This window comes from Chiloscyllium punctatum, chromosome 15 (assembly GCF_047496795.1).
Source record: "Chiloscyllium punctatum isolate Juve2018m chromosome 15, sChiPun1.3, whole genome shotgun sequence".
Taxonomy (NCBI): Eukaryota; Metazoa; Chordata; class Chondrichthyes; order Orectolobiformes; family Hemiscylliidae; genus Chiloscyllium; species Chiloscyllium punctatum.
The window spans coordinates 84,362,480-84,385,394 of NC_092753.1; the positions used below are offsets into that span (position 1 = coordinate 84,362,480).

At 45.5% G+C, this 22,915-nt stretch overlaps 1 protein-coding gene across 2 annotated transcripts in view; it reads right to left on the reverse strand.

Moving 5' to 3' along the window:
- LOC140486476 (cell adhesion molecule DSCAM) overlaps window positions 1-22,915 on the reverse strand; it is a 693,577-nt gene that overhangs the window by 151,638 nt on the left and 519,024 nt on the right. For both annotated transcript variants that reach the window (XM_072585696.1, XM_072585695.1), the window contains one exon: window positions 9,615-9,711. In XM_072585696.1, coding sequence (XP_072441797.1) covers window positions 9,615-9,711 — 97 coding nt within the window. The remainder of the gene's footprint in view (window positions 1-9,614; window positions 9,712-22,915) is intronic.

The following is a 22,915-nucleotide window of genomic DNA, read 5'->3' on the forward strand; positions in this document are numbered from 1 at the left end:
CCATGCTAAATTGCCCATTAGTGTTAGGAGGGAAATGGTTCCACGTGGGTTACTCTTTCGAGGGTCGGTGTGGACTGGTTGGGCTGAAGGGCTCGTTTCCATACTGTAAGGAATCTAATCTTAAAGTCAAGGACTGTTCATGTGTTAATAAAAGGTGACTTGGTGACAGAATACAAAAGAAAAAAATTTAAAAACAGATACTGACGACTCTAAATGAGGCAGTACTAAAGTCAAGTCTCACATGGAAACAAAGGATGACTTGGTGACGGAATACTGGGCTCTGTGGGGTTATGTCAACCATCTCTGTCTCTCTTGCTCCAACATGGACTTTAAAACCCCTCTCATCATCCAAACTTTCAGTGTTTTGTTCTAATATCTCCTTCATTCCTGAGCATCAATTCTTTATTAATTACACAGTTTGAGATATTTTTTACAACTGTAGGATGGTTAAAGCACAGAGGAGATCATCTGGCCTGTTGTGTACATGTCCATTCTCTGCACGAACAGTCAGCTATCCCACTCCTTCACCTTGTGGTACTTTTGTCTTCAATCTAACAACTTTTTGAAAGCTATGATTGAATCTGCCTCAATCACATTCTCAGTCAGTGCATTCCAGTCCTAACCACTTAGACATTAAAGGAAATTTGTGACACTTGCAGCCAATTTAAGATTATCATTTGGGCTATGAACGTGGCTCAAATTGTGAGGTGGAAGATGTGGCATTGTTATTCAAGGACAGTATTATGGTAGCAGAAAGGACTTTTGAGGACTTGTCTACTGATGTTGTATGAGCTGAGGTTAGAAATAAGAAAGGAGAGGTTACCCTGTTGGGAGCTTTCTATTGGCCTCCAAATAGTTCCAGAGATGTAGAGGAAAGGTTAGCAAAGATGATTCTGGGTAGGAGTGAGAGTAACAGGGTAGTTGTTATGTGGGACTTCAGTTTTCCAAATATTGACTGGAAATATTATAGTTCGAGTACTTTAGATGGGTCAGTTTTTGTCCAATGTGTGCTGGAGGATTTCCTGACACAATATGTAGACAGGCCAACAAGGGGTGAGGTCACATTAGATTTGGTACTGGAGAATGAACCTGGCCAGGTGTTAGATTTGGAGGTAGGTGAGCACTTTGGTAATAGTGCTCACCTATTATGTTTACTTTAGTGATCGAAAGGGAGAGATATATACCACAGGGCAACAGTTACAGCTGGGGGAACGACAATTATGATATGATTAGGCAAGATTTAGGGTGCACAAGATGGAGGAAGAAACTGCAGGGGATGGGCACAACTGAAATGCGCAGCTTATTCAAGGGACAGCTACTGCATGTCTTTGATAAATATGACCTGTCAGGCAGGTAGGAAGTGGTCGAGTGAGGGAGCTGTGGTTTACTAAAGAAGTTGAATCTCATGTCAAGAGAAAGAACAAGGTTTATGTTAGGATGAGATGTGAAGACTCAGTCAGGGTGCTTGAGAGTTACAAGTTAGCCATGAAAAACCTAAAGAGAGAGCTAAGAAGAGCCAGGAGGGGACATGAGAAACCTTAAAGCTTTCTATAGGTATATCTGGAATAAAAGAATAACTAGGGTAAGATTAAGGCAATCAAGGACAGTAGTGGGAAGTTGTGCGTGGAGTCCAAGGAGAAAGGAGAAGTGCTAAATGTATATTTATCTTCATTATTCACATTGGAAAAAGACAATGTTGTCAAGGAGAATACTGAGATAGAGGCTACTAGACTAGATAGGATGAGGTTCACAAGGAGGAGGTGTTAGCAATTCTGGAAACTGTGAAAAGTGATAAGTTACCTGGGTCCAGATGGGATTTATCCTAGGATTCTCTGGGAAGCCAAGGAAGAGATTGCAGAGGCTTTGGCTTTGATCTTTATGTCATCATTGTCTACAGAAATACAGGAAGACTGGAGAATAGCAAATGTTGTCCCCTTGTTTAAGAAGGGGAGTAGCGACAACTCTGGTAATTATAGACCAGTGAGCCTTACTTCAATTGTGGGCAAAGTGTTGGAAAAGGTTACAAGAGATAGAGTTTATAATAATCTAGAAAGGAATAAGTTGATTAGGAATAGTCAACATGGTTTTGTGAAGGATCGGTCATACCTCACAAACCTTATTGAGTTCTTTGAGAAGGTGGCCAAACAGGTGTGTGAGGGTAAAGCGGTTGATGTGGTGCATATGGATTTCAGTAAGGTGTTTTATAAGGTTCCCCATGGTAGGCTATTGCACTAAATACAGAAGCATGGGATCGAGGGTGAGTTAGCGGTTTGGATCAGAAATTGCCTACCTGAAAAAAGACAGACGGTGATGGGAAATGTTCATCTTAGAGTTCAGTTACTAGTGATGTACCTCAAGGATCTGTTTTGGGTCCACTCCTGTTTGTCATTTTTATAAATGACCTGGATGAGGGTGTGGAAGGATGGGTTGTAAATTTGCGGATTACATTAAGGTCAGTGGAGTTGTGGATAATGCTGAAGGAGGTTGCAGGTTACAGACGGATGTAGATAAGCTGCAGAGCTGGGCTGAGAGGTGGCAAATAGAGTTTAATGCAGAAAGGTATGAGGTGATTCACTTTGGTAGGAGCAACAGGCATGCACAGTAATGGGCTAATGATAAGATTCTTGGTAGTGTAGATGAGCAGAGAGATCTCGGTGTCCACGTACATAGATCCCTGAAAGTTGCCACCCAGTTTGATATTTGTTAAAAAGGCGTACGGTGTGTTAGCTTTTATTGGTTGACAGATCGAGTTTCGGAGCCACAAGGTCATGTTGCAGCAGTACAAAACACTGGTGCAGCCGCATTTGGAGTTTTGTGTACAGTTCTGGTCACCACATTATAGGAAGTATGTGGAAGGTTTGGGAAGGTTGCAGAGGGGATTTACTAAGATGTTGCCTGGTATGGAGGGATGGTCTTATGAGGAAAGGCTGAGGAACTTGAGGCTGTCACTTAGAGAGAAGGCTGAGAGGTGACTGAATTGAGACATATAAGATAATCAGAGCGTTAGATAGGATGGACAGTGAGAGCCTTTTTCCTCGGATGGTGTTGGCTCGCACAAGGAGACATAGATTTAAACTGAGGAGGTGTAATAGAAATGGAGGGATGCCGGAGGTAGTATCTTTACTTCGAGAGAAGTAGGGGCATGGAATGCCCTGCCTCCAAAGTCGTAGACTCACCAACTTTAAGGGCATTTAAATGGTCATTTGGATGAAAATGGAATAGTGTAGGATAGATAGGCTTCAGATTAGTCCCACAACATTCAGGGCCGAAGGCCTGGAATGTGCTGTAATGTTCTATGTTCTATTAATATTCATAGATTTTGAGAATTAGAAATGGAAGATTTGTGAAGTTGGTTTAAAGAAAATTTAGTGATTTCTTGGAACTGCAAGATCAAAGAGATCTGGGTATTGTCTGCTGTTTAAGCCATTTTATCTAAATGGTGGGGAAGCTTCTCGAAACAACTTTTTTGTTCTGGAATTAGTGGTCAACATTGAATGTGTGTTGATTGGAAACAGTCAGCATGGATTTCTAAAGAAGAAAGTGTGTCTGCTTAAGTATAAGTCAAATAGGGCTCAGCATGGAAAAAGGTTCTTTGATCCATTGAGTCAGTGCCAGTCAAAAACAAGTATCTACATATTCTAATTCCATTTTCCATCATCTAGCCAATGGCCTTGTATGCCTTGGCATTGAAAGTGTACATCTAAATACTACTTAAATGTTATGAGAATTTCTGCCTCCATCATCCTTACAGGCAGTGAGTGGTAGATTCTCGATGAAAAAGATTTTCTTCACACCGTCTCTGATTGTCTAGCCCCTTCAGCTTAAAGCGTTGCCCCCTGAGCATTGATCCTTCCACTAAATGAACCAATTCCTTCCTGTCTACCTTTGCCAGAATTTCTAAAGAAGTTACAGAAAGGCTAACACTGAGGCGAACACTGTTGATGGTATCTACATGGATTTCCAGAATGTGTCTGATATAATGCCACGCAACAAATTTGTGAGGAAAACTGGCTAGGGACAGTGGCAAAATTGGCTGAGTGATCGGAAATAGAGTTATGGTCAATGGATATTTTTGTGGCTGGAGGAAGATTTGTAGAGGGAGCTCCTCAAGAGTCGGTATTAGGACTCTTGCTTTTCTTAATATATGTTTATGACCTGGATTTGGTGTGCAGGGGATGATTTCAAAGTCTGAGGTAATCGGAAACTTGGAAGAAATGTGAAGACAGTGTGGAATTCCAAAAGGACTTTAACAAGTTTGAGGGGTAGATGGATAGATAACAGATGAGATTCGTGAAGAGAAATATGAAGTGTGCATTTTGGTTGGAAGAACATTGAAAGACAATGTAAAAGAGGAGGCAAAATTCTAAAGAGGGTGCAAGAGCAGATGGCTCTGGCTGTATCCATGAACATAGAACATAGAAAAGTGCAGCACAGAACAGGCCCTTTGGCCGAGACTTAATCCTAATGTAAAATATAGTAACTTAACCTATGCACCCCTCAACTCACTACTCTCCAAGTGCATGTCCAGCAGTCGCTTAAGTGTCCCCAATGACTTCGCTTCCACCACCTCAACTGGCAAAGCATTCCATGCATTCACAACACTCTGTGTAAAGAACCTACCTTTGATGTCTCCTTTATACCTTCCTCCTAATATCTTCAAATTATGACTTTTCGTACCAGTCAATCACTGGCTATTGACTCTATCTATTCCTCCCATTATTTTGTACACCTTGATTAGGTCTCCTCTCTTTATCCTTCTCTCCAGAGAGAAAAGTCCGAGCTTATTCAACCTTTCAAGCCCTCCAGTCCAGGCAGCATCCTGGTAAACATTCTTTTCATGCTCTCCAGAGCCTCTGTATCTTTCCTATAGTAGGGCGAGCAGAACTGGACACAATATTCCAAGTGTGGTCTCACCAGGGACTTGTAGAGCTGCAGCAAAACCTCGCAGCTCTTAAACTCAATACCCCTGTTAATGAAAGCCAAAACACCATATGCTTTCTTAACAACCCTGATAACTTGCGTGGCAACTTTGAGGGATCTATGTACCTGCACACCCAGATCCCTCTGTTCCTCCACTCTGCCAAGAATCCTGTCTTTTATCCTATATTCAGCATTCGAATTCGACCTTCCAAAATGCATCACTTCACATTTATCCAGGTTGAACTCCATCTGCCATTTCTCAGCACAGCTCTGCATCCTATCTATGTCATGCTGCAGCCTGCAGTAGCCCTGTATACTATCAACGACACCTCCAACCTTTGTGTCATCTGCAAATTTACTAACCCACTCCTCAACCTCTTCATCCAAGTCATTTATAAAAACTACAGAGCAGAGGCCCAAGAACAGAGCCCTGCGGGACCCCACTCAACACTAACCTCCAGGCAGAATACCTTCCATGTACAACCACTCTCTGCCTTCTGTCAGTCAACCAATTCTGAATCCAGATAGCCAAATCTCCCTGTATCCCATACTTCCTGACTTTATGAATGAACCTACCATGGGGAACCTTATCAAATGCCTTGCTGAAAGGTCAAGCATGTGGTGCTGGCAAAGCACCGTAGGTCAGGTAGCATCTGAGGAGCAGGAGAATCAATGTTTTCGGCATAAGCCCTTCATCAGGAATGAGGCTTGTGGCCAGAGTTGAGGGATGCAGCTGACAGGTAAATAAGAGGAGGGTGGGGCTAGGGGGAAGGTAGCTGGGAATGTAATAGGTAGATGAAGGTGGGGGAGAAGGTGATAGGGTGGAGAGGAGGGTGGAGTGGATAGATGGGAAAGACCATGGACAGATCAAGAGGGCAGTGCTGAGTTGGAGGCTTGGGACTGGGATAAGGTGGGGGGAGGGGAAATGAGGAAACTGCTGAAATCCACATTAATAGCATGTGGTTGCAGGGCCCCAACTGGAATATGAGGCATTCTTCCTGTGGGTGTCGGTGGTTAGCGTTTGGTGATGGACAAGGCCCAGGACCTGCATGTCCTTTGTCAAGTGGGAGGGGGAGTTGGAGTGTTCAGCCATGGGACGGTGGGGTTGGTTGGTCCGGGTGTCCCAGAGATGTTCTCTGAAATGATCTGCAAGTTGGCATCCTGTCTTCCCGATGCAGAGGAGACCACATCGGGTGCAATGGATACAATAGATGATATTTGTGGAAGTACAGGCAAATTTCTGTCGCATGTGGAAGGATCCTTTAGGGCCTTGGATGGAGGTGGGGTGCACATTTTGCACTTGAAGGTGGCATCTCAGATGGAAAGAGCAGATAATGAAACATACAGCATTTTAAAGTATACAAACTTAAAAATCAAACAACACCAGGTTACAGTCCAACAGGTTTATTCGGATGCACTAGCTTTCGGAGTGCAGTTCCTTCATCAGCTAGATGTGGAGGTGAAAATCATTCTCACAGAATTTATAGCCAAAGGAATCCAGTGTCATGGAGATTTTATTTTAGAATTAGAATCCCTATAGCGTGCAAACAGGTCCTTCGGCCCAACAAGTCCACACCGTCCTTCCAAAGAGTAAACCACCCAGGTCTATTCCCCTACCCTATATTTACCCCTGACTAATGCACCTAGCTTACACATCCCTGAACACTATAGGCAATTTAGCCTGGCTAATTCACCTAACGTGCACATCTTTGGATTGTGGGAGGAAACCAGAGCACCTGGAGGAAACCCCCACAGACATGGGGAGAATGTGCAAAATCTACACAGACAGTCACCCAAGGCTGGAAGCGAACCCAGGTCCCTGGGACTGTGAGGCAGCAGTGCTTCCCACTGAGCCACAGTACCACTTTTCTTAAAGTAAACAATCTTAGTTTAAAACTTCATTTTTTTATAATGAGATTTGCTGGTTTCTGTTTAAATTACATTCTCAAGATAGCTCAGCTTTTTAAACAATAGGTATGAAGTCTGTCTGTGTCCCAATGCTATGTCAGACTAACAAACCCTCTGTATAGTTTTACAGAGTTTTACATGGATTCATGGAATTTTTGAGAAAATAAAATGTAATTCTGCAAAAATAAATTCACTCCATAAGTTTATAATGTCTGTGCATATAGGAGCGGCAGACTGAGTGTGCATGTGAGTGTGTGCATGTGCGTGAGAGGATGTGATAGAGTGTGTATATGTATGTATGTGTGTGTGTGTAAACTTGGTTAGGGTGTGCACTGCCTGGAAATGTGGTGGAGGCAAGTTTATTTGAGTTATTCAAGAGAATGATTATTTGGATAGAAATAGTGTGCAAGGGTACGGGGAAAAATCAGGAGATTGGCACAAGGTAATGGTACTCACTTGAAATGCTAGTGCAGGCATGGTGGGCTAATTCTGCTCCATAACAATTCTATAATTCAGGTTACAAAAGTCAATTGACTGTGGGGAGAATATGAAAAGGATTAAAGATCAGTTTTATGCCCTTGATTGCAAAACAAAGAATGGGTTTTAGAAGGAGCCTTATCCTGATGGTAACCTAACCATAGTCTCTGGATGCCTGTCTCTGTTTTGCCATAGGCATGCAAGTTGCAAAAGGACATTTAAGCTAGAAACATAAACATTGGTATGCCCTAAAAAGTGGAATTGGAAGAAAGTTGGCAGTTATGCAGAAGTTTGCAACAAAGCAGTGTTATTTTTCCCACTCTCTTTTTACGCACCCGCTCTCACTCTGAGTGGCAGCTTTGTCTCAAAGACAACCAGTTGAAGAGATTTCTTGGTGAAGTATTATCAGAGAAATGGAGAAAGTTCCAGAAATCAGTGTCTCTGACCTCTTCAAGAACTTGAAATTTGGAGCTATTAGGTTGATCCAAAGACCTGGGTCTTGCAGATCATCCACCCAAACTGAAAGTCTTCCATTACTCTCCAACTGACAATAATCAGATCATTGACAGGAATGAAAAGAACTGTGAGGAGTCAATCTATTCTTTATGAATATATGAACATGGAATAAGAGTAGGCCCTTTGGTCCCTTCAGCATGCTTCCACTATTCAATGAGATCATGCCTGATCTGCTCCAAGATGGTAGTGGAGAAGCAATGCAGTATTCAGGCTGCTGAGCCTGGGGCACATCTGCTTTTGTTCACCTGTCTTTCTTTCTCTTTTTCTTTTCTTTCTTTTACTCTGTTTCCTATCTTTTTTGCTTTCCATGGCATCTTCAGTAGAACATCGGTAAGAGGACGGGAAGAATGGCAGCGACTGGATGGGAATGGCATGTTCCACGATTTGACAGCAGGAGCAATGGGCTTGAAGACCGTCTTCCGAGGGCCTGAGGGGCAGTGGGTTCCGAGGGCCTGAGGGGGCAGTGGCAGTGGGTTCCGAGGGCCTGAGGGGATAGTGGGAGTGGGTTATGAGGGCCTGAGGGGGCAATGGGTGCATGGATCTGCCAGAACACTGAGACTTGAGGCTTCAGAGCAGAAGGGAAAAAGTGAGGACTGCAGATGCTGGAGATCAGAGCTGAAAAATGTGTTGCTGGAAAAGCGCAGCAGGTCAGGCAGCATCCAAGGAGCAGGAGAATCGACGTTTCGGGCATAAGCCCTTCTTCAGGAATAATGGTGAGGTTGGGGTTGGAGCGGAGGGAGTGGAGGGCTGCACGTTGCGAGGGTGAGAGATTGGAGTGGGTGAGAAGGATAGACTGGTTCCTGAAGAAGGGCTTATGCCTGAAACATCGATTCTCCTGTTCCTTTGATGCTGCCTGACCTGCTGCGCTTTTCCAGCAACACATTTTTAAGCTTAAAATAGAAACCCAAAGTTCCCCAGATCCTAGCTTTGTTATACATCAATGAATATCATTTGAGGACAGAGGTAAGGGCTTATGCCCGAAACATCGATTCTCCTGCTCCTTGGATGCTGCCTGACCTGCTGCGCTTTTCCAGCAACACATTTTTCAGCTTTCGGGCAGGAGGCCCACTTATCTTGTGGAGATAAGAATTTTAGATCCACAGCCTTCTCTCCTTCTCCTTGGCTCTGTTTTTGTTTTGTATTTCTGTGTTTTTTAATTCTGACTTTTGTTTCTTAGATGTTATTTTTTAAATTTGGGTTTTTGTACTGCCAGTGATTGGTCACTTTACACACTTTTCACTGAACCCCTGTAGTTCTGTACTTGAGCGCACATGACAATAAAACCTAATGCTAAAAGTTTAACCTCACCTCTACGTTCCTGCATATTCTCAATAGTCTTTCATCCTTTTGGTAATTAATAATCTATCTGAAATAACTGCACAAAGGCTGGTATCCTGTCACCAAGTCACCCTTTATTAACACACGAAAGGTCTTTGATTCTAGGACTGCCTCTTCAGAGGCAGCTCTCAGAGTGCCAGACACTCCTATTCATATTTGTCAGCCAAGGTTCCCTGATTGGGCCAGGTTAACAGCCTCAGTTAGGGAACTCATATTCTGCGAGATCCAGCTGGTAACCTCATTATAATGATCATTCCAATGACTCCATATTCAGCTCGGTGTCGATTTTCTTTGTCTGATTAGGGTCTGATGAAGTGTGTTAGCTACATTAAATGATGGGCAAGGGTCAGAACACCTGCTACACCATAAGGCTGGGAATGGTGTGTGGCAGAACGTAAGCATTTGACTTTCAAAATCAACTGTAGATTGTGGTGACATGTCACATTTCGATTTACCTTGCACCGTGAGCTGAATCAACCCTCGGTCCTCTCCGTACGAATTAATAGCATGGCAGGAGAAAAATCCGGAATCTCCCCGGACTGTTGGCGTAATCTGAAGAGTAAACAGACAGGTCAAACAGTAGAGAGAAAATGATCTGGAGTAATATTACTGCTGGAAATACAAAATAACAACAGAAATAAACAACAGGTTAACTAACATCTGAAAGAAGACAAGCCAGGTTAATGCTCTTCATCAGCATCTTCGTGTTCTTCACATCTTCCTGACTTACTCAATAGAACTGCAATGGGCTATGTGGTTCATGGTTTAGATCAAGTGGTGCTGGAAAAGCATAGCAGGTCAGGCAGCATCCGAGGAGCAGGAAAATTGTCATTTCGGGCAAAGCTTTTGCCCAAAACGTCGATTTTCCTGCTCTTCGGATGCTGCTTGACCTGCTGTGCTTTTGTAGCACTACTCTGATCTAAACTCTGGTTTCCAGCATCTGCAGTCCTCACTTTTGCCTGTGTGGTTCATGGTGTCAGTGCCAACTCTTGGCAAGATCAATCCAAAACTAATCTCATGGTCCCACTCTCCTCCATAAACCCATGTGCTCCAGTGCCTCAAATCTTCATTCGACTTTCCCTTAAAAGATTCCCTGTGATGAAAGAGAAGTTTCATGCTCTAACAATCCTTTGCAAAGGGAAATTCTCCTGACCCATTTCTCTTCAGTCTTCCTGGTGACAGACCTAAATTGTCCATCCCCTTGCTGCTGACTTTACTCACTCCAGCAATGCCTTTAAAACGAGACTCAATTATAACTCTCTCCGTAGTTTTCTCTGCTCAAATGGAAACAGTCCCAGCAGCCCAGCTTCCTCCTCAAACTAGAAAGATCTGAATTAAATTCTTGGCCTTCAGATATTGTGGCGAGAATTCATTTTGACTATTTCTGGCAGCGTTTCACTAACTAATTCAGTTAAGTCCTTGAGGTTTGATCCTCAGCCATGTTTGAAGGGCTTTGGCTGTTGGTGTCTCTCTCTCTCACTGGCAGCTCAATTCACACTGATTCATATCCCAAGACACTCTTCCCCATGGTATAAATAATTGTTCCTGACATTGTGCTTGCATTGATGATCTTTTTCTCTGAAAGAAAAGGCAATTAGCTGTATCTACAAAAACAGTACCCAACCAATCATTGTGTATTCATTCCAATTCAAGGTGGGCTTTCCCTTTAGAACAAAGGCCACAGAAGCATCACTTATAACATCATGCTGAAATCAGGTGATCAGTGTTTATATCGACGAGTTAGGGTTGTCAGTTCTCCAGTATTGCACAGGAACCCTCCTGAATTAGGTATGAGCACCCCAGCCATCACTCAGGAGACTTTTTGTCTTTTATATTTCTTACCTGAGTATCATCCACACACCCTGTTCCCATCTATCAGCCGCTATGGTCACAGTTACCCCTGCTTAACAGAATCCCTACAGTGTGGAAGCAGGCCATTTAGCCCATCAAGTCCACACTGACCCTCCAAAGCGCATCCCACCCAGACCTACATCCCCTATCCTAGCCATGTTACCCTTCATTCCCATGGCTAATCCACCCAGCCTGCATATTGCTGGACATTACCAGCAATTTAACACAGCCGGTCCACCTAACCTGCACATCTTTGGACTACTGGAGGAAACTGGAGCACCCAGAGAAAACATGCGCAGACATGGGGAGAATGTACAAACTCCACACAGACAGTCACCCAAGCGTGGTATTGAACCTATGCCCCTAGCGCTGTGAAACAGCCGTGCTAACCACTGAGCCATTGTGTTGCCCAATGTTGTGCCATGTCACATTATTCCCACACTCTTCTCTAATGCTGAACAAAGACAGCATCCCCCCCAACCTTCTCCACTTTGAGATGGACTGAAAATGGGATTGACTAATGTAGGAATACCCAGGAATCTGGAGATGGGGGCAAGTGGGGAGAATGACAGGTGAAGTGAAAGGTGCTGGAGGAGAGAGTTGGAAGAGAGTGCACAGGATCTAGAGGGTAATAGATTGTGAATATGGCTTACAGGGGAGGGTTGGAGAACAGGGGCCTAGATGACAACAGCTCAGAACAAGGGGGAAACACTGGTATTTCACTGACAAAGAAACAGGTAAGGATCATGGACAGACTACAAAGTTGGGAAATTGATTTAGAAATGAAGCCTGACTGACAATTAGCTCAAATTTGAAGACTTTGTCCCCACCACAAACAATTAATCCATATAGACCCTGTTTCACATTTATTTGGTACAAACTGATCACAGCCCCTCTCAAAAATCCACACCTGAGGAGAAATAAGCTAAGGTTAGTCCTGTCCTGATCCACTAATGAGCTAAAGTTGGAGCCCTAACTATGTTAAGCAGCATTTGAGGCACTCCAGTGTGTTCTACGCCAGAAAGCTGAATGGTAAAAGGTAGAACTGAAGCCCATCTTTCCATAATCAAGAAGCTTTTACTCACAGACACACACTGCAAACATGAACCTCCAAATACAAAACCATCACAGTTTCAGCGTGTTCTTATTTTTTTAATCAATCTTTTTTTGAACATATGACACACCTCCATGACCATCTCATTCTGAAGTGGGACGTAAACCCGAATGAATGGCTTAGAGGTAAGGACACTACCACTGTGCAACAAGAACCTTTCTCCTCTGGTATATGTTTGAGTATAAATGCACTCTTGGCTAACATATGATTTAATTGAATACTCCGTTGCTATACAATTAGCACAGGATGAGATGTGAAGAGGACTCAGGGTAGCATGTACACATGCACAAGCTGCTGTGTGTGATTTTTGCCCTGCAAAATTATTTGATTTATTTATTTACTGTCATTTGTATTTTGTTAAAAAAGATACAGTTTTACATAGTGCTGCCACTCTCTGGCGCCATCTCTAAACACAGAAAAAATAAATCAAATAACAGAAAAATAATATAAAGGCAAAAAATGAAGAAATACAGAAAAAGTGTCCAAATTTACAATTCTTCTTATAAAGTGCTCAGTCATGGCCCTGGTGGCCAAGCATGACTCCCCTTCACTGCACCACCAACGCTAGAATGAAAGTCACCACTATCTTGGCTCCAAAGATGCCCTCGCCACTGAGTCCTCACTGGGTTTCACTAACGCCATCCATTACTGCACTGGTCCAAACTTGACTTCACCCCCACCATGAGGCTGCGACAACGCAGCTGTTGCTGAGGCTGCCGGGTCTTGTATTGGGCCCAAACTCACCTCCGCCTCCATGAATCCACGCTGGATTTAGACATCTCCGCGAACCCAAAATTGCTTCCATTGTAGCAGCCATGAGTCAGCACTAGGACCACCTCAACAATGCAGAAGATGCTAGGAAGTAGAACTCATCTCCAACATAGCTGCTACAAGTCCAGGCTCACTCAAGTCCATGCTGCTAGGCCTACCCGAGTCTGCACTGCTGGGCCTTTCCGTGTCTGCACTGCTGGGCCTACCCGAGCCCACGCTGCTGGGCCTACTTGAGTCTTCACTGCAGGGCCTACTCAAGTCTGCACTGCTGGGCCTTTCCGTGTCTGTACTGCTGGGCCTTCCTGAGTCTGCACTGCTGGGCCTACCCGAGTCCACGCTGCTGGGACTACCTGAGTCTGCACCGCTGGGCCTTTCCTTTACTGCACTGCTGGCCCTACCTGAGTTCACGCTGCTGGGCCTACTCGAGTCTGCACTGTTGGGCCTACCCAAGTCCATGCTTCTGGGCCTACCTGAGTCCACGTTGCTGGGCCGACATGAGTCCGTGCTGCTGAGCCTACTCAAGTCTGCACACTGGGCCTACCCAAGACTATGCTGCTAGTCCTACACGTTTACACTGTTGAGCCTATCCGAGTCTGCACTGCTGGGTTTTTCCGTGTCTGCATTGATGGACCTACCCGAGTCCGTGTTGCTGAGCCTACTCGAATCTGCATTACTGGGCCTTTCCGTGTCTGTACTGCTGGGCCTGCCTGAGTCTGCACTGCTGGATCAACTCGAGTCTGCACTGCTGGGACTATCTGAGTATGCACTGCTAGGTCTTTTCTTTACTGCACTGCTGGGCCTACCTGAGTCCATGCTGCTGGGCCTATCTGAGTCCACGCTGCTGGGCCGACACGAGTCCGTGCTGCTCAGCCTACTCGAGTCTGCACACTGGGTCTACCCATTCCATGCTGCTGGTCCTACACGTTTACACTGTTGAGCCTACCCGAGTCTGCACTGCTGGGCTTTTCCGTGTCTGTACTGCTGGACCTACATGAGTCTGCACTGTTGGGCCTACCTGAGTCCATGCTGCTGGGCATTCCTGTGTCTGCTCTGCTTGGCCTACCTGAATCTGCACTGCTAGGCCTTCTCTGAGTCTGCACTGCTAGGCCTACCCCAGTCCGCGCTGCTTGTCCTACCCGAGTCTGCACTGCTGGGCCTACCTGAATCTGCACTGTTAGGCCCACCCGAATCTGCATTGCTGGGCATACCCGAATCGGCACCGCTGGGCCTACCTGAATCTGCACTGCTAGGCCTACCCCAGTCCGCGCTGCCCGTCCTACCCGAATCTGTACTGCTGGGCGTACCTAAATCTGCTCTGCTGAGTGTACCTGAACCTGTACTATTTGGCCTACCTGCATTTGCACTGCTGGGCCTACCCAAGTCTGCACTGCTGGACCTACCTGATTCAATACACTTGGGCATACCTGAATCTGCACAGCTGGGCATCCCTGATTCTGCACAGCTGGGCCTACTTGAATCTGCACTGCTGGGCGTACCAGAACCTGCACTGCTGGGTGTATCAGAATCTGCACTGCTGGGCCTACCTGAATCTGCACTGCTGGGCCTACCCGAATTTGCACAGCTGGGCCTACCTGATTCTGCACAGCTGGGCCTACCCAAATGTGCACTGCTGGGCCTATATGAATCTGCACTGCTTGACCTACTCCAGTCCGCGCTGCGGTTCCTACCCGAATCTGCACTGCTGAGCCTACCTGAATCTGCACTGCTGGGAGTACCTAAATCTGCACTGCCAGGCATACCTGAATCAGTACTATTGGGCCTACCTGAATCTGTACACATGGGCCTACCTGAATCTGCACTGCTTGGCCTACCAAATCGGCACTACTGGGCCTACCCAAATCTGCACTGCTGAGCCTACACAAATCTGCACTGCTGGCCTGACCCGATTTTGCACTGCTGGGCCTACCTGAATCTGCACTGCTAGGTGTGCCTGATTCTGCACTGCTGGGCATACCCTGAATCTGCACTGCTGGGCATACCCTGAATCTGCACTGCTGGGCCTACCTGAATCTGCACTGCTGGGCGTGCCTGATTCTGCACTGCTGGGCACACCCTGATCTGCACTGCTGGGCACACCCGGATCTGCACTGCTGGATCGACCCGTGTCTGCACTGCTGGGCCTAGCAAATACATGCTGCTGGGCCGATCGAGTATGCACTGCTGGGCCTATCCAGGTCTGTGATACTGGGCCTCCTTGAATCTGCACTGCTGGGCCTACCTAAGTCCATGCTGCAGGACCTATTTGAGTCCACACTGCTGGGCCTACTCAATTTTGTGCTGCTGGGCCTACTCAATTTTGTACTGCGGGCCTAGTCGATTCCACGCTGCAGGGCTTAATCGAGTCTGTGCTGCTGGGCCTACCCGAGTCCATGCTGCTGGGCCTCCGAGTCTGTGCTGCTGGGCCTACCCGAGTCCATGCTGCTGGGCCTACCTAAGTCTGCACTGCTGGGCCTACTCGAGTCCGGACTGCTGGGCCTACCCGAGTCTGCAGTGCTGGGCCTACCCGAGTCTGCACTGCTGGGCCTACCCGAGTCTGCACTGCTGGGCCTACCCGAGTCTGCACTGCTGGGCCTACCCGAGTCTGCACTGCTGGGCCTACCTGAGTCCATGCTGGTCCTACCCATATTTGCACTGCTGAGCCTATCCGAGTCTGCACTGCTGGGCCTACCTGAGTTTGTGCTGCGGGGCCTTCCCATGTCTGCATTGCTGGGACTACACATGTCGGCACTGCTGGGCCTACTTGAATCTGCACTGCTAGGCCTTCTCCGAGTCCACACTTCTAGGCCTACCGCAGTCCGCGCTGCTGGTCCTACCTGATTCTGCACTGCTGAGCCAACCTGAATCTGCACTGCTGGGCGTACCTAAATCTGCTCTGCTGAGTGTACCTGAATCTGCACACATGGAGAAAGTGAGAACTGCAGATGTTGGAGATCAGAGCTGAAAATGTGTTGCTGGAAAAGCGCAGCAGGTCAGGCAGCATCCAAGGAGCATGAGAATCGACGTTTTGTGCATGAGCCCTTCTTCAGGATTCTTCTGCACATATGGGCCTACCTGATTCTGCACAGCTGGGCCTACCTGATTCTGCACTGCTGGTCCTACCTGGATCTGCACTTCTTGGCCTACCTGATACTGCACTACTGGGCATACCCGGATATGCACTGCTGGGCCTACCTGATTCTGCACTGCTGAGCATACCCGGATCTGCATTGGTGGGTTTACCCGTGTCTGCACTGCTGGGCTTAGTGAATACACGCTGCTGGGTCTACTGAGTACGCACTACTGGGCCTATCCAGGTCTGTGCTGCTGGGCCTCCTTGAATCCGCACTACTGGACCTACCTGAGTCGATGCTGTGGGGCCTACTCGAGTCCACACTGCTGGCCTACTTAGTTTTGTGCTGCTGGGCCTACTCAGTTTTGTGTCGCTGGGCCAACCCGAGTTCATGCTGCAGGGCCTAATTGAGTCTGTGCTGCTGGGCCTACTCAGACCTGTGCTGCTGGGCCTACTTGAATCCACACTACAGGGTCTGCTCAGGTCCGCACTGCTGGGCTTACGCAAGTCTGTGCTGCAGGGCCTACCCAAGTGCACACTGCAGGGCCTACCTGAGTGTGTGGTGCTGGGCCTACCTGTGACCGTGCTGCTGGGCCTACTTTGTCCATGCTGCAGCACCTGCTCGAGTCTGCACTGCTGGGCCTACCTGAGTGTGTGCTGCTGAGCCTACCTGAGTTCACTCCTGGGCCTACTTGAGTCCGTGCAGTTGGGCCTACTCGAGTCTGCACTGCTGGCCCTACCCAAGTCCACGTTGCTGGGCCTACCCAAGTCTGTGCTGCTCGGTCTACTCGAGTCTGCACTGCTGGGCCTACCCGAGTCCATGCTGCTGGGCCTATTTGCCACCGCCAATGTCATCACCGCAACTGAGTTTTTCACCAAGAGGTAAGTAAAATAAGACGAAAGAAAAAAAATCGAGACAAGAGATGGAAAAAAGAAAAGAAACAAAGAGAAAAGTAGACGGAGTGAACGAGCCCTCAGCTCTGAAGCCCGACTTCACTGCCACCTTACTGAAATCTTCTTGGGACTAAGCTGGAAGAAATGACAGGAAGAAAGAAAGGTACCTTAAAATGAAAGCAAGCAACTGTGGATGTGGGCGGCACGGTGGCTCAGTGGTTAGCACTGCTGCCTCACAGCACCAGGGTCCTAGGTTTGATTCCAGCCTTGGGTGACTGTCTGTGTGGAGTTTGAACATTCTCCCCGTGTCTGCAAGGGTTTCCTCTAGGTGCTCCAGTTTCCTCCCACAGCCCAAAGATGTGCAGGTCAGGTGAATTGGCCATGCTAAATTGCCCATAGTGTTCAGTGCATTAGTCAGAGGGAAATGGGACTGGGTGGTTTACTCTTTGGAGGATCGGTGTGGGCTTGTTGGGCCGAAGGACCTGTTTCCACACTGTAAGGAATCTAATCTGAATTGAAAACTGCAAGTGCTTGAAAAATTCAGCATCTGACAGTAAAATAACCTCTATAGAAGAGTCAGATTGGAATCAAAACATTAATTCTGCTCTCTCTTGTTAAGGTGCTGCCAAGTAAGGCACATTACTATACATGCTCAGTATAGGAGAAAGCGAGGACTGCAGATGCTGGAGATCAGAGCTTAAAAATGTTTTGCTGGAAAAGTGCAGCAGGTCAGGCAGCATCAAAGGAGCAGGAGAATCGATGTTTCGGGCTTACACTCCTGCTCCTTTGATGCTGCCTGACCTGCTGCACTTTTCCAGCAACACATTTTTATGCTCAGTATAGGCCCAACTCACACTGAATAAAGCTGCAAAGCAATTTGGAACAAGCTCAAAGACACATCAGACCCTGCTAAAAACACAATTTTGTTAGTGCCCCATGTGTAACACTGTTGGTTGCTTTGTAAACATTAGTTATCATGCTAAGGGGAACAGAAGCCTGTCTAACTATAAAGAATTGGTCAGAAGCCTGTACTTTTGTATAATAACCTGAATTCACCATACCCTTGTTTGAGAGGTACATATACAGCTGTATTTTGCTGTATTTTGTTAAAAACACTCACACACAACCCAAGGCTGCTGGAAGCAACATCAAGCCAGCCTGCTCAATACAGCTTCAGAAAGGCTGACATTGATGGTGAGTGACAGTCTAGATTACACAGACATCTAATTAAGAATAACATCCATTACCGTTTCCACACTGAGACATGGAGTGAATTTATGTACGGCTGTTTGAAAAGACATGGCACTAAAACCAAATTATTAACTCAATGAGTAGAAAACAGGGTTACGTTTTAAGTGTTAGCCCTCCTAGCAATGGGAATTGTGTGGGAGGACTGACAATTGGGATCTAAACCCCAATCCCCTCCCCAGTCTACGTGTCCATCCAAATGAATCAGAATAGTCTCTGGAGTCCATCACAATTCACCGCTTTCTGGAGTCTGTCTTTCAGCTCCTCAAGCCAGCTCTACTCCACCACTACCTGATATCTGATCTATACCTTACCTCCTTTCAGTCTTCCCTGCTCCCCAATACCCTCCTCCAAACAAAAGCCATGTTTTGGTACACTCATGGGAGTTGAGCATCACTGGTCAGTATGTATTGTCCATTTCTTGTCAAAATCAATCTGGAAAGGTCCAATTATCCCAGAAAATTCTGTTGCTATTGTGCAGCCCAAGAATTGGACATTAGAATTTCAGATTGCTACCTGGTCTGACTCCAATCATAGGATAAGAGTGATGCTGGAAAAGCACAGCAGTTCAGGCAGCATCCGAGGAGCAGGAAAATCGACGTTTCAGGCAAAAGCCCTTCATCAGGAATACAGGCAGAGTGCCTGAAGGGCGGAGAGATAAATGAGAGGAGGGTGGGGGTGGGGAGAAAGTCGCATAGAGTACAATAGGTGAGTAGGGGTGGGGATGAAGGTGATAGGTCAGGGAGGAGGGTGGGGGAATGTAGCAATGAGTACAATGGGTGGATGGGGGTGGGATGAAGGCGATAGGTCAGAGAGGAGGGTGGAGTGAATAGGTGGAAAGGAAGATAGGCAGGTAGGACAAGTCATGGGGACAGTGCTGAGCTGGAAGTTTGGAACTGGGGTGAGGTGGGGAAAGGGGAAATGGGGAAACTGGTGAAGTCATAGGATTATGTCCCTCTACTTGAGCTACAAATCTTCTCAAAACTTGCTAACATTAGTCCCTTTATTCTTATCCCCTTCACTATAGAAATATATGTTCCAATCTACCCCTTTTAACATGACAAACTGATCACTCCCACTTCCAGTCTTCTACATGCTTTTGTTGGATCTGCAAACTCAAACTGTCTTCTACAAGTAACGCAATGAAAAATGTCAGGAATGCTTTTGGATTTTATGATCCTGTGCTGTTCTTAAAAAAATTCTATTATTCTTCCTGTAGAAATCAAATATAATCATATTGCCTGAATCCCAAGTATTATTAGACCTTCCTTTAATCATGTAGTAAACCCATGAAGGGTTAATCATTTAAACTGACAGACTTAATTGCATTGCCAGAGAAATTGATTTTCTTTCCTTGTCTCCTCATTGTGATTGGGAGAAAATTGTCCGAGGCTTCAAAATGAAGGTCTGAGGCACTTTCAGAATCACTGATGACAGGGGTCAGGACAGGAGGTTGTTATAGTAACCATGTCAAAAAAGATTCTACTCGCTGCTAGCACGTTTGAAGTAAGAAAGGAAGATTAAAAAGAAAATCGAGACTGCCATTGCTCTAAATCATTGAAGACCCAAAGAGCAGGGAAAGGGGGAACAAAGAAAGCAATTGGTTGAGAGATCAAAGCAGTGAATTGATTATTTTTGGATTAATCAATAGATTAACATTAAAGTGGATTCCTTGTGCATCCATTGATTTTCTTTCGTCCTACAATTGTGCACATTCTAACCTCTCAGGGACAATGCCTTTGAAACTGGTCTCTGAAGTGCCTTTCCGATGCAGTCATTACATGAATAGGTGCAACACATCAATTCCATGCACGGCCAATACAAAATTCACGAAAGTGCCTTTTTCGTCTTCCTCTGGTCTCCTCTTTCGATGAGCCTGAGGGATGCTGGAAGCATGGCTCCATTGTGCTAGGGAGAGATTTGTAACATAAAGATTGTGGTAGTGAGGGGCAACTTTGAACCCAGGGATACTAGTGGACAGTCACCAATGGTAAACTCACACAGCACAAGTCACAGAATAGAGAGTATTTGATTCAGCAAAAACCACCCAGAGAGGCAAGCCAGTCAAAACAACAGTAATATTTGGAAGTGAACATGTTTGTCATATCAGAGTGCTGTTTTGAAGTATACAAGTCAGGGCAAACCATCTACAAGTTTTACTTGTTTGTTTTATTCTGCATGTCTTTGATTTCCTAGTCAGCTCACTTCCGCTGTGCCACTAGAAATGAAATATCCAAGCGATCAGAATTTAAATGTTAGTCAGGAGATAATGATATGTTTTCAAAATACTGGCCTTCAGTGGACAGTAAGTAGTGCCTCAGAGTGTGGGTGTGATGTGCTTCTATGAAAAGCTGACAGACTGTTGCAAAGAGCTCAACTTCTGGCAAGAGCTACAAATAGATGGTGCGGTACACTGGTTTGCAAAATGAAAAGGTAGAGACATCTATCACTGGAAGGATTTCAGTTAAATGGAAAGATTGGGGAAGATGAGATTATTAACTTTCTCTGCTGTAAAGTGCAGGCAAGACCTGCAAGAAACTATGCCTGCTGGCAAGTGGGTTGGTGCCCAGAGGCTCAAATAACTGGCTAAAGGGAAAAGGATGGAGAATAATTAACAGAAACAATTAACAAGATGTTTGCATCGCTTGCATTACACTTCATCTCTGGTCAAATTTAGCAGTCAAATGCAAAGTTTTCCTTCAATTTCACTGTTGCTGTTCTCTAACTGAAATCACTGACTTAATTGCTGTTGTTTGATCTCCTATTCATTCAAACTGATTAAACACCAAGGACCAGATTTTTGATCCTGAATGGGGATGTAAAGTGGGCCTCAAAATGCTGATCTTGCTGGTTTTTTTTAACCGGTTAAAATAAAATTATTGGCCTTCTTGACCTGATGTTATTTTCATATGGAATTTTGGCAGGGCTGAGTACCTCGAGTTCAAAACAGAAGCATCTCTTCGGAGGCTGGGCTCACCATTGTGAGGAGTACAGGAAAACTGTATTGCCTCCCACTCACAAAATGAGCATGGCTTTTGGATGCGCTAAAAAAAGCATCTTCTCAGTGAATTTATCACCACTGAGGAAAATTTGCTAAGACGCCAGAGTTATTCTGAAATGGTAAGTATAAATAATTGCATATTTTCAAATGTCACTGCTTCCTGCTCTACTGTAATGTAGACATGATTTTAATCCAGTCAATCACCATTATGTAAATTTGAACATTAGTTATAGTACCTTTTGCCATTGGATAAAGGACAATAATGCATTAGAATTCTTTTAGGAAAGATCTGCCTTGCTATCATTTCCTATGCTGTAATTTAAACTGACCAATAGCTCAACCTGTTTATAGAGAAAAACATGCTATGAAAGTTGAGTTAAACCTCTGCACTCATTCCCCTCCATTGGTTGGTACGCACTCTGAGCTGAAATTACAATAGGAACATTTTCTGTCCGTTGCAAAAAATGTTGTTCTGGCAGGTGTAGCCTGTAGCAAGGGTTGAAGAGGCACAGGGTGACGAGTGAGGATCTGTGGGGTGGCATGGGTAGCAGGTAGAGTGAGGACATGTGCAGTCAGAGAGGGCATGACCGATGAGTATGTGTTTAGGAGAAATGGGCCATCTGAGATGGTGTGGGAGGTGGCTGGGAAGTAAAGGGGGGAGGGGTTTAGAGCACTTTAAAATGATATCAGAGGCTGAGAAAGGAGGTTACCCGTCTAATCACATCCATGCTTCTTGGACACTGTGTCTCACAGCTTGTAAAATGCACCAGCGACCTTGTTAGAAAGGACAAGAAGAAAAATCCCTGACAAATTCCCTCTTGGGTTGGGTGCATGTCTAGAAAAGGTGCAAAAAGTGCACTGGCCAGGTAGTCTCACACAGACTCCTGAGCCCTGACTTCTAAACATCTGATAATTCACACTTAAAATTTAACAGTTAACTTTCAAATAAAGAGGTATTCCATCAGCTCAGGCAGTCAAAGTAAAGTCTAAATTTTGGTCATTTGAGAATGATTCAATTCAATTATTATGTCAAAATAAGAACATAGGAACTAGTAGCAGGCCATCTGACCCCTCAGACCCACCCTGCCTTTCAATAAAATCATGGCTGATCTTATTGTGCACTCAGTTCCACTTACCCATCTGCTCACCATAACTCTTAATTCCTTTACTGCCCAAAAATCTATCTTTGCCATAAAACCATTCTATGAGGTAGCCTCAACCACTTCACTGTGCAGGGAAGTCCACAGATTCACAACCCTTTGGGTGAAGAAGCTCCTCCTCAATTCAGTCCTAAATCTGCTCCCCCTAATTTTGAGGCTATGCAAGTTCTAGTTCTAACTTCACCTGCCAGTGAAAGCAATCTCCCTGCTTCTACCTTATCTATTCCCTTTAATAATTTGAAATGTTTCTATAAGAGCCCTCCTCATTTGCCTATGTTCCAATGTGTATAGTCCAAATTTACTCAGCCTCTCCTCATAAGCCAACCCTCTCAACTCCAGAATCAACCTAGTGAACCTTCTCTGCACCCCCTCCAGTGCCTGTACATTCTTTCTCAAGTAAGGAGACCAAAACTGCACACAGCACTCCAGGTGTAGAGTATTCTTCATACATGGAAGCCACGGGTGTCTGACTGAAATAGTACACTTTACTATTTTCCAAAAAAATGTAATTGTATTAGCAATCTTGATAGACAATGGAATTAAGTATCAGGTATGGTCTATGACAGACAGGCAATCCAATATTGCATCACCTCTTCAGGGCCATCGCTCATTTTGAGCTCCAAAGAGTTTACTTAATTTCGTGAAAG